Below are 13,187 nucleotides of genomic sequence, written 5' to 3' on the forward strand. Positions count from 1 at the left end.
GGACTGAATTTGCCTTGGAAAAAATAACTCAAAAATTGCCATAAGCTGAAATGCAACAAACTCTTGTTTTGTGCGTCTATTAGGATCTTGCAACATCATTATTATTATTATTGTAAACTGGACACAGTGGAGGACCGTTATAATTTTGTCAGTGCCAATTTTTTGTCATAAAGTGTGACATTTTATTGTCACAAATACCAAAGTGAAACTTATTAATGTTTTGTTCCACTAATACACTGCTTTTTATTACCTGCACCAAAATTTAAAAATAACGAGAAATCAGGGCATCATTAGTTTTTTGGCATTAAGTATGACATAGTTATGAGCGCGTTTCAAACACAAAAGTATATTCTAGAAGGATCATAGTGGTCTTTAAAAAAAAAAAAAAAAAAAAAAATGAGCGTAAAAAATACGTTTATGTTTCAACCATTTTTGGTGCATAAAAAGTCACAACTTAAACAAAACTCTACCTTACAGTGCGAAATTTGACACATTAGTTTCCTGCTCATACCCAACATACTTACCATGCATAAAAAGTTATGCTGGCAAATTTATAATTACAATGCCAAGTTTAATTACTATGGAATGGCGGAATTGAAGTACACTAAAATTTTGGGCATATTACACAATAAATGTGGGCCACAACATCTTTAACATACATTATTATTTGTACGTAACCTACTAAATTAAAACAGAAGATCCCAAAAAGTTATAACAGCATAAGGAGTTAAATGCATTTATACCAGGTTATGCACGTGAAGGCTATACGAAGTCACCTTAACCCCTTCCCTCCCAGGCGATTTTCAATTTTTTTGCTTTTGTTTTTTTCCTCCCCTTCTTCCAAAAGCCAAAACCTTTTTTATTTTTCCATGCACATAGCTGTATGAGGTTTCTTTTGTTTGACAAGCTGTACTTTTGAATGTCATCATTCGTTTTATCATGTGTTGCACTGGAAAATGTGAAAAAAAAAAATCCAAGTGCTTTGAAAAAGCAAAAAAGTGCAATTTCACAATTTTTTTTGTTGGAGAGGGGGTTATTTACCATGTTCACTATACAGTAAAACTGACCTGGCAACATGATTCTCCAGGTCAGTACAATGATACAGATACCAAACATGTATGGTTCTTTTTACTATTATTTAACTGGTTAAAAAATAAAATTGGAAATTTGAAAAAAAAAATGCTTGTGTCGCCATTTTCCAAGACCCGTAATGCTTTGAATGTTCGGGATATAGTGCTGTGTGATAGCGATTTTTTTTTGCACCCTGAGCTAGTGTTTTTACTGAAACCATTTTGGGGTAGATACAATGTTTTGATCACCTCTTATTGCACTTTACTGCAATGTTCAGGCAGACAAAAAATAATTGTAATTCTGGTGTTTTGATTATTTTCTTGTTATGCCTTTTGCTGATCTGATTAATTTACATTATTACTTTATACTATTATAAATTAAACTTTTTCGAACTCAGCAATACAAAGTACCTTATGTACGGTATATTTTTCTTTTTTAAAAAAATTGCTTTATTTTTAATGAGGTAAAAGAGGGATAATTTGAGTTTGTGGGGGGTCATATTTTTCCCCCAACTTTTTAGTGTATTTAATAGTCCCGTTAGGGCACTTGAAGCTTTGATCATCTGTATTATATGTATGTATAGTGAAAATCACGATCTATGAATGCCAGCTATAGGCAGAGATCTTCAGCAGACCTCTGTCTGACATTGCAAACTATCGGCGCCCCGCTATCATGACTGAAGCGTGCCTATGGGCACGTAGAATGATGTGCCCCCTGCCGTCACATGTTGAATCTCGTTGTCAGAAATTGACAGCAGCATTTAACAGGTTAACAGCCATAGATGGAGCTCGACTCATCTGTGGCTGTTAAAGGTACATGATGGCTGATTACATCAGCCATCATCTGCGGAGAATGATGAGGACTAACACATAAGTAGGCAGTGACTTGGGTGCATTATGTCCAATAATAGAAACCTCAGGTCCTAAACGATATAAGGATATGTGCACTGTAGAAAAGCCAGATAGGCTATGGTTAAATCGTAGCACTACAAGTCCTAATTAGGTTCACCTGGATAGCCATGACTAGAACCAAGCCATGGAATTACTGGTTAGTCAGCTGTGGGAAACTGAGCAGAGCGGGTTGGTGATGGAGCTGGAGAGAGACATGCCACCATTTCTATCTGAGAGGAGACTGCAGAGGCCTTGTGCACTAAACTGCAGGTATCACTGGTTACTATGGATTATTGCTGTTTTATGTAAATGAACTAGGACTAGCTCAGCAGTGTCTGAAGTAGTCAGGGCCTGAATTGTTTAGTTAGCACTTTGACAAGCCTAGGGATATTATGTTTATAGTTTTGTTTTCGCTACTGTGCAACCAGTGGAAAATATTATTCCATTTATGACATAAAAACCCTGTGGCTTCATGTTCCAAGCAGCTATCCAAGAGAGAGTGAACCCATACAGCACACCATTGGGCCCGATTTATCAAGACCGGCATTGTTCCCGCTGGTGTTGATGAGGAGATGTGCTGGAGTCAGACTCTCCTAATTCATGTAGAGGTGCTCGCCTCTTCCTGAACCTGGAGAGTCTGACAAATGGAATGTGCCAGAAACCTTACTCGGGTCAGGAGTAAGGAATACCACAGCTACTCATGAATAAGACGAACTGTGGCCGCTTGCTCATTTTGTTGGAACTGGAAGAAACTGGTGTTAAAACGCCAAAAGTTGCTAAATTTAGGTGCAATTCTGAGTTGTCCCTAAATTTTGCGCTTTTCAAAGCATTTCTCCTGAATTCTGGTGTGAAAGCTTGAATGAATCGTGCCATTATCTTTTTCAGGCTGAAACCGCCTAAAACCTATCAGAAAATGCTATAAAAAATGATATGCAACTCCATGAAAAAACGACTTGATGTGCATATGTTTAGACTCTTGAATGACACAAAGGAAAAAAAACACCAGAGTTTCCAGAAGGGTCTTTTGCATGAAAAACTCAGCAGGTTTGCCAGAGTATAAGAGGTCCTGTGAACATTCCCTACATGGTAGACCTCAGCGATTTAGTGCCCAATTATTCTTGGCTTATACAACCCTCAACATTGAGATTGCAACTCCAAGATGGACGTCATGGAATTATTTAAATTACAGGATTGATGGACATGATAAGATTATGCTATTGACGAAAAAAATGGAAACAAAATTTCCAAAACATCTTGATTTATTCAGTATAGAATACAAACACCACGTGAAGAATTACATGCACTTACATGCATTGGCTGCTATCAATGATGTTATTAATGGTTGTCTCAGGAATGTTCTGCATTTGGACACTGAAATCATCAAGATCTGCTGCTGGCAGCTCCATTTGTAGTTGCCGACCAATGATGTCCCAGATATGCTTGATGGAAAGCGGCAGGCCATGTTTAGGCCACAAAGGTTGCTTACAGTAGGACACGCAAAATGCAGCCTGGGGTTGTTGGGTTCATAAACAGCTCTTGTGACACTTTGGAAAAATGGTTGTACCACTGGTTCCACGATCAAAACAATGTAATGCTTCTCCCCACACTGCTGTAGTTGATTGATAGGTCTGTCTCATGTGTATACGTAGGGAGTGACCTGTCAGTCAACTGTAGTGAGGTGAAAGAAGCTGGTCGGAGGCCGCACTTGACTAGTCCAGTCTTTGTCTATGGTCGCTGGCCAGGTTTTCAAACTATGTTGCATTTCAGAGTAAAACCTATCTGGCCTCACATGCAGCCACAATCAGAAGAAGGCCCCTGTGCAAGAACAATACATGGCCCATTGAACTCCAATAGCTCATCATAATACACAATTGCACCTGCTTTAGAGGTGGTAGTGGGTGCCCTCACCTCTTGGGCCCCAGTGCAACTGTACAGGTTGCATTAATCGTGTTGTGTGGCTGTGCAGAGCCTCTGTCCCACAGCACAGACGCACGCACACAGCAGCCTAATTGGCAAGTTTGATTAATCTTCAGTTTCTGGAGAATGGAGGCAGCGATAGACAACTGAGAGTGTGATTTGTCTAGGGGCGAAATCCCCTACAAGGCTACCTGTTTAGCTTATACTGTCTGTTTGGGCTACAGACTCACTTTAAAACTAAATAAAAAAATTTGGAGCACAACCATAAAAGAAAAAAATAGCTTAAAATCTAAAGGTGACTTTGAAGGGAAAGGGTTAATACTGCATTAAAACAATAATAATTAAGATGTCCTTGACGTCCATTCTTCTCACCTGTAAGACCAGTCCAGGACTCGACAGGAACTCCAAGGCTTCAATAAAATCTTTAATCAATCCATTTTTATCCAGCTTTGTCTGAATTCTGAAATTGATACATACGAGTTCCATTGTTAAGATAATAAAATAACATATCCCTTTCATTGTAATTATTAATTCTACAAATACATTGTTCAGGCATTATATGGTCTTTCCACTGGAAAAAAGAACTGAAGCGTCTCAGGAAAGCCATGGGGAAAAAGGTAAAAAGGTACAAAACTCCACAATGGAGAGGAAAGCTGCCATATCATATCTAGGTGGCTCAGAAACACATAGCTTCCCCTTCCCTTTGACTTTAATTCATTCATTAATACGTTTGTGCCTCTTGTCTAGTTTTGGTGTTTTTAACCAGTTTTACATTTACATTATTCTTAATGTGCGCCTTTTTCAACCACTTCCCATTTTTGCGTTTTCAGTTTTTACTTCCCTTCTTCCAAAAGCCGTAACCTTTTTTTTTCCTGTCCACACAGTATGAGGGCTTGTTTTTTGTGAGAGGTGTTGTCCTTTTGAATGACAGTACTCAGAGTCATTATCACATAATGTACTGGAAAATGTAAAAAAAATTCCAATATGACATTTTGATCACTTCTTACAACTTTTTTTGCAGCGTTAGGGCCAGGTCTTGATGTGCTATAGACATTAACTGCCAGGTATGGGGCAGGCTCACCCAGTGAGCCTGCGCTATACACCAGCTCTCAATTTACACCGTACATGTACAGCTGATGTTGGGAAGGGGTTAAAGTCTACTTTTTGTTTCGCTCACTGTTTTTGTCATTGTGGGCGGGGGTTGTGTTTTCCGGTTTCTTTCAGCTGATTCATCAATCACGACTTCATTAAAAAAAAAAAATCAACATTTTTATGTGGAGTAAATTTATGAAGACATGAAATTTCTGACTTAATATTGCAATATTTTAGCAGAACATGTGACTTTTTGAGCTAAAAAGCTGAAAAAAAGGTTAAAGAAAAAAGTACAGGGCATGTTTTGATTTTATACAAAATTTTAGACAAAATTTATGAACCTTGTGCACCATATTTCAGAATTGGGCACAAAAATGTCAACAAATATTACGAGAGAAAAAAAAGATTCATCAGACCCTGTGTGTCTAGGCTGACTAACCCGAGGCAGGTCACCCAAAGACTTCCCCCCGCCCCAGTGGACTAACAAGTCTCTATGTTTCATCATAGGGAGAGACTGGTCAATCAAATGGATCCAGACATGCCCAAGGCAGGGGTGTCCATTATTTTCTTTAATTTACATTTAGGTAGTTAAGTGCTTAGCTTGGCCTCTAAGAGCCATATATAGAAGGTGAATGTTGTCAATGCTACAAGTTGGCAATTTACATAGATAATTAGTTTTATCTTAACCTCCTTATTTTCCTAACATTTCCAGAGCTTTTGTGCTCTAAGCAACTACAAGTCTATTCTATATGTATGCACGGTACTAATGTAGCCATCACCAGAAAGGAAGCACAATGCCAAACTACGGTATATTATTTTTTTTATTGAAGTTTGCTCCCTTCTATATTGGCTACTTCATTAGGCATTAGATATGAGCAGATTGATATGCAGGACCTTGGTCCTGCAGCTTCATCAGTAGTGTCCAGCCGCCAAATCAGAATCCCGCTAGTAGCGTCCTACATGCAGAATCCCCAGGGAGACGTCATCATTATGGACTGACGCACACTGGACGTAGCACATGGCCTACTGATCAGTACACTGTTTTCAATGCTCCAGTCCAGTGGACACAAACTAATGAGGTGGCTGCTGTACAAGGGTCCTGTGAATCCATTTGTTAATTTCTAATGCCTAAGGAAGGAGCACACTTAACCCCTTAGTGACGGAGCCACATTTTTAAAATCTGACCAGTGTCACTTTGTGTGGTAATAACTCTGGAATGCTTCAACACATCCCAGTGATTTTCAGACTGGTTTTTTTCGTGACACATTATACTTTATGATGATGATAAATTTAGGTCAATAGGTTTGTGTTTCTTTACAAAAAAAATCAAAAATTTGAGAAAAATGTTACAAAATTAGCAATTTTTAAATTTTTAATGATTATCCCTTTAATCCAGATAGTCATACCATAGAAAAACATTATTAAATAACATTTCCCACATGTCTGCTTTACATCAGCACCATTTGTAAAATGTTCTTTTATTATGTTAGTATTTTAGGAGGATTAAAAATGTAGCAGAAATTTTTCATTTTTTAAAGGAAATTGACAAAATTTATTTTTTTAGGGACCTATCCATGTTTAAAGTCTTTTTAGGGGACCCATATATTGGGAACCCCCCAAAAGTTATACCATTTTAAAAACAGCACCCCCTGACATATTGAAAACTGCTGTCAGGTAGTTTATAACCTTTCAGGTGATTTTCAGGAATTAATGCAAAGTGGCATGACAGAAATGAAAATGTGTATTTTTACCACCTAAACGCCACTGACTTCTGAACAGGTTACAGCAGCCGTCAGACTCTGAGGCCGCTATTTGGTCATGAATCGCCATGACAAACATCAAGATCATACAATCATGAACTGTAGGAACCAATTGGAATAAAGAGGAAGGGTATGTGCACACCATGCAGATTTAGTGCAGTTCTGCAGCGTTTTTTTCTGCAGCAGAAACGCTGCAGAACTGCACTGTGATTTACAGAACAATGTAAATCAATGTGAAAAAAAAAAGCTGTGCACATGGTGCAGAAAAATCTGTGCAGAAACGCTGCAGATTTCAAAGAAGTGCATGTTACTTCTTTTGTGCAGAACTGCAGCGTTTCTGCACCCATTGACTCCCATTCTGTGGGTCAAATCCGCATAAAAACTTCAGATGTAAATACCATCTGCAGATTTTATGCGGATTTGGGTGTCAAAACCGCAGCAGACGGAAGTGACGTCAGAGGAGGAAGTGTGTGGGCGAAGTGTAGTGAAAATGGAGTCGTACAGTCGGATGGGGATCGATGTGAGGCGTATGGTAGAAATGGTATGTATAGTGTCTGTGTGTGTGTGTGTGTGTCTGTGTGTGTCTGTCTGTCAGTCAGTCTATCAGTAGTGACTCATTGTAGTCATTCGTCGGGTGGGACTACTGCTCCCATCGAAATGTGATGATGGGAGAGTTGTCCCATCGTCAGGCGACTGACTACAATGGGTTAAAAACACAAACACACATATAACATGTAGTACATACATACGTCCCCGAAGGCCACCTTCCTCGATCATTCTTCTCCCCCCACAAAAAAAAATAAAATAAAATCTTTTCTGTCGTAATCCATAGTATAGGTTGTCCCACGATGTCATCCGGTGATACACTGCAGGAGTTAATCGCTCCTGCAGTGTATCGGAGCTGCCCGTTCTTTTCCTGGAGCTAAATGAACTCCGGGAGCTCACTTTACGGCAATTGAACTGCTGTAAAATTTTTCAGCAGTGTCGTAAAGCGAGAGTCCCGGAGTTCATTGAACGCCGGTAAACTCGCGCGCATGCGCATGCACACTGCAGGAGCTTTAGCTCCTGTCAGTGGGTTTTGGCAGCCATGGAGAGCAGTCACATCTCCTGGTGTGGCTGTTCTCCATGGCAGGTCGTCGTGGGACACTCGATATTAATGGACTACGTCGGAAAAGACTACAGATCAGGAAGAGATTTGTAAGTATGGTAAAATTTGGAATATTAAAATACTTTTTCCTGTGTCTTTTTTTTGTGTTCAGTAATTTGGGGTTAATAATGGATAGGCGTCTTACAGACGCCTCTCCATTATTAACTGGGGTTAATGTCACCTTACAATGTCAAGGTGACGTTAACCCCTTCATTACCCCATATCCCACCGCTACACGGGAGTGGGAAGAGAGAGGCTAAGCGCCAGATTTGGCGCATCTTAGAGATGCGCCATTTCTGGGGCGGCTGCAGGCTGGTAGTTGTAGCCGGGGGGGGGGGGGCAATATCCATGGCCCCTCTCTAGGCTATGAATATCAGCCCGCAGCTGTCTGCGTAGCCTTTCTGGCTATAAAATAAAGGGGGACCCTATGTCATTTTTTTTCTGGGGTCCTCCTATTTTAATAGCCAGTAAGGCCACACAGACAGCTGTGGGCTGATATTCATAGCCTGGGAAGATTAACCCCTTCCCTGGCTACAAATTAGCAGCCTGCAGTCGCTGGCTTTCCCTTTCTGGACATGAAAATTGGGCGGGAGCCTACGCCAATTTTTTTTTAGGGGTTAATAATGGATAGGCGTCTTATAGACGCCTCTCCATTATGGGTTAACGTCACCTTACAATATCAGGGTGACGTTAACCCCTTATTACCCCATATCCCACCGCTACACGGGAGTGGGAAGAGAGGCTAAGCGCCAGATTTGGCGCATCTTAGAGATGCGCCATTTCTGGGGCGGCTGCGGGCTGGTAGTTGTAGCTGGGGGGGGGGCAATATCCATGGCCCCTCTCTAGGCTATGAATATCAACCCTAACCCTAAACGTGACTGAAATACGTGGCACTGAAATACGTGGCACCGAAATATCGTGGCACTTATATACGTGGCACTGAAATACGTGGCACTGAAATACGTGGCACTGAAATACGTGGCACTGAAATACGTGGCACTGAAATACGTGGCACTGAAATACGTGGCACTGAAATACGTGGCACTTAAATACGTGGCACCGAACTATTGTGGCACTTAAATACGTGGCACTTAAATACGTGGCACCGAAATATCGTGGCACTTCTATACGTGGCACTTCTATACGTGGCACTTACATACGTGGCACCGAAATATTGTGGCACTTATATACGTGGCACTTATATGTGTGGCACTTATATACGTGGCACCGAAATATCGTGGCACTTCTATACGTGGCACTTCTATACGTGGTACTTAAATATGTGGCACTTCTATACGTGGCACTTATATACGTGGTACTTAAATATCGTGGCACTATGACTCAGAAAATGTTCATTAAACGTGACTGAAATACGTGGCACTATGTCAGAAAATGTTCATTAAACGGTTAGGGGTTAAGTTAGGGGTAGGGTTAGGGTTTGGATCCCTTTATCACCTTGATGGTGGTGGGTGGCTTTTCAGTTTGTTTTCTGTTTTTTTTCTATAAAAACGCATGCGTTTTTAACGCAAACAAACGCATGTGCTTAAAAACGCATGCGTTTACATAGACAGCAATGCATTTTTTTTGCCGCAAATAAACAACGCTAGAAATTACTACAGGTTGCATTTCTGCAAATGAACGCACGCGTCCTAAAACGCATGCGTTGCCGAAAACGCGTCAAAACGCATGGGAAAAAACACCAAAAAAGACGCAAGAGTCACAAAACGCAACGCAACACATGTCCATGCGCCCCCATGTTAAATATAGGGGCGCATGACGCATGCATCACCGCTGCAGCGCCCGACGCTGCGCCGCACAACGCTAATGTGAACCTAGCCTTACCTGCAATCTTTGCTGGTTCAGATACTCCAGTAAAACCCCAATCATCTGGAGACGTTGTGGCCTGCGTATCCGCACAGAAGTAACATGCTGTTCGGTATGCGGTGGGCTACTTTCTTCCCTGTGTTCTTCATTACCAGCACTCATGGTGAGGCCTGTCAGAAAGTGGTTATGGCTTTCCAAAATGGAGATTGAGAAGAGGTTGGACTAGGAAATGACATCACGTAATTTTTTTTTTTTTTAATCTCTTTATTTAGCTTTAAAAAGCTGACAAATCAGCATAAAAAAACGCACAAAAAACGCACTAAAAAACGCATAAAAAACGCATAAAAAACGCAGGTGCGTTTTCTGCCAGAAGATGCAGATTTTGTGTAGAAAATTCTGCACCAAATCTGCATCGTGTGCACATAGCCGAAGCCCCCACACTCTGTTAACCATTTATAAGATGTAGTCTCTATTGACAGCAGCATCTAAGGGGGTAAACAGATTTGGACGGTGCAGACACTGATCGTGGCTGATACAGCACGTTGTCATTTATAGTGGACAGCCGACAGCTGCGGGATTGTCTCCTGTATGGGGATGCTAGTCTCATATCTCAGGTCAGTCAAAAGACGTATTGGCGGTCATTAAGGGGTTAAATAATAAAAATGTCTGGAATTGTGCCTCCTTTCTAGCGATGGCCACAATTCATATCAAGGATTTATATAAAAAAAGTCTTGTTGTTGCTTAAGGCACCAAAGATCAGGAAAAACTGATGTATGGGTTGGAGGTGAAGAATAAAGAATCATCTGCATTAGGCCGCACGCACATGAGTGTATAACATGGCCCAGTGCTATGCCATGTTTTATTGGATAGCACTCTGCCCACTGTTATATTATGGGGCAGTGCAGATCAGTGTCAATTTGGCTGCGATTGTCAGCGGGACTCTGCTCACTTGCACCCATACAAGTCTATAGATGTCTTACCAGTGCAGTCCGCAATACAGGCAATGGAGGAGACAGAGAAATTACTTTCTCTGTCTCCTCCGCACCTGTGCTGCCATTCTCAAATGTGAGAGGATCAGAGTACAGACACCCGGCCCACATGCGGTCGCAGCAGATATGGAACCGAGTGTCATTAGCATACGCTCGTGTGACTCTGCCTAAATCGCAAACGTGCATATAGAGTTGCCAACAATAATCGCCAATATTGAGAAGTTGGAAAGGATAAATGTTCTGAGTCGGTTAGATATTATTTTGCAATATAATATATCAATATTAATAAAATAGGCCAATAATTGACAGACTAAGGGATCTTGGCTTTGGTATTAAACAATTAGGTACAATTAGAGTTTGCTGAGAAAGAGATTCTTCTGAATATCGATTTGCTAATAGGAAGGGCTAAGCACTTTATGAACTTTTCATAGAACTGGGTAAGGTAGATTACTCTGAACGATTTCACTTACATGATCATTTGTATGATCTGTTCCTATTTTGTATAAAGGTGCAGAATTAGAAACAACGCTTAGAGCATAATGAATCAGAGATACATGCAAAAAAGCTGTAGGCCAAGTTCCATTGCTTCTTGAAATCTGCATTTCTAAAAAAAAAAAAAATGACTAATTCAGATCTGGGCAAAGTGCGATCTGTGGGCCATAAGGTCTTTTGGTTGTTCTGGTGCAGCCCATGGTCAGGGATAGCAAAATGGCTGGATACAGTGGTGTCCCACACCACATGGTCACCCCATCTGGCATCTCACTTTCGCCAGTATCTGGATCTTCAGGACACAAATACCAGTGAATACAATGATGGAACAGGAAGCTTCAGGCTGTCTGGTCCATCGTTCAGCCTGTGCAACAGAGTCTGTTCAGTGGGTGCAATGAAGTCACCAAGTCAGTACACACCGTACAGAGTGGAGCAGAGTATTGGAGGGAAAATGGTGAGGTGAGTAGTTGTGTGGTGGAATGTGGGGGCCATAAAACCATGTGAGGGTATGTGGCGCCCTCATACTTGTGTGTGAGGCCCTTATGCTATGTGTGCGGCTGTAGGGACACCATACTTGTGGGGGGGAAGCTACCACACTGTGTGAGGGGTTCTGGGGGTCTCATACTTTGTGTGGGAGGCTGTGAGGGCATAATGCTGTGTGAGGGGCAGAGGCGCATCATACTGTGTGGAGGAAGCTGTCGATCAAGGTACATTTAGACTTATTAAATATACTTAAAGGGTGTTCTCAAGTCTTTAAATTTCTTTTAATTATTTAGACAGCATGAAAATGAGCAAGTTTTCATTTGACTTGGTCTTTCTCCCTGCTGTTATTCTCCTGCAAAGAGAGATTTTATCTCTTATGGTCCAGAACTCATTTCCAAGTATGGTAATTTGGCCTCCAGACCCTGGCTATGTGCACAGTAGCTTCATTCCTGCAGGTGGCGCTATAGAGTTTTAAGTCCTCTTTTTCTCAGAAGAGGCAATTTGCATATTTAATTTCCCAGAGGAGCATTGCACGGCGAATAAGCCTCCTTACCTTAACAAACCAGCTGGTATGTCACTCTCCATAAGGAGAAACGTTACCCCTTAGACCCCAGTCCAGAGCCTCTCACCTAGCCAAATCAGTTCTCATGCTTCGCACTGACGAGGGCCAACAGCCCGAAACACCGTGTCTGCGAATTGAGAGACTGATTTAGCTTTTATCCTAAGTCATATTGCACGACTCATTAAAGGGTTGATTGTGACTTGTAGGATCGCTACTTCCAACAGGTGGCGCTATAGAGTTTAAGTCCTCTTTTTCTCAGAAGAGGCAATTTGCATATGGATAGAGGTTAACACTTAACATATGAGCCACCTCTCTCCAGCCCACTGATTTCTATAATACAGTTTCTGCTCCCCTCCCTGTCTTGTAACATCACCAGGCCAGCAGCTATGAGAGCAGGTCTAATCATGGCTCTCGGATTTTGCTGTCTGGAGCTTTTTGCTTGTTCAAATAAATTGTTATCTCAACGAGTAAAGATAGTTATAGCAATGTAGACCTAGAACAAACCAATGGTACCAGAATGTGTCACAGCAGAAGTTTATAGTTATACTAATGCTGTCATTTAAGCTGGCCACACACACACTGGATGGCTGTTGGCTGAACAATGTTTCGGCCGATCATTCAGACAATAGTCACCTCAGCCGACACTCCCATATCCAGAAGCGCTCATTCGTCCAAACATTTGTGTGCTCTAGGAGAAAGCCGTTGACTGACATGTCAGCCGGCGACTTGTCTCAGGGAGAACAGTGGGATCAGAAGTCCGAAATCGGACATGCGTGACCGATATCTCTCCTCACTATCAGTCGACTGGTGCCCCATAGACATTTAGACTTTTGGCCGGACCCATCGATATGGATGAGTCTAGACGACTTCAGTCTAATATATATTGGGGCCTTTGCTCTTCACCAAATCTGTCACTGAAGGAGTAGAGCCTGCCCTGCTGGAAACGAGAAGTAAAGAAACACC

General features: G+C 41.5%; 1 protein-coding gene across 1 annotated transcript in view; it reads right to left on the bottom strand.

The window, feature by feature from the left end:
• PRKDC (protein kinase, DNA-activated, catalytic subunit) overlaps positions 1–13,187 on the bottom strand; it is a 384,813-nt gene that overhangs the window by 47,511 nt on the left and 324,115 nt on the right. Inside the window, exon 75 of the mRNA XM_077270465.1 lies at positions 4,251–4,338. Coding sequence (XP_077126580.1) covers positions 4,251–4,338 — 88 coding nt within the window. The remainder of the gene's footprint in view (positions 1–4,250; positions 4,339–13,187) is intronic.

The sequence above is a fragment of the Ranitomeya variabilis genome, chromosome 6 (genome assembly GCF_051348905.1).
Source record: "Ranitomeya variabilis isolate aRanVar5 chromosome 6, aRanVar5.hap1, whole genome shotgun sequence".
Lineage (NCBI taxonomy): Eukaryota > Metazoa > Chordata > Amphibia > Anura > Dendrobatidae > Ranitomeya > Ranitomeya variabilis.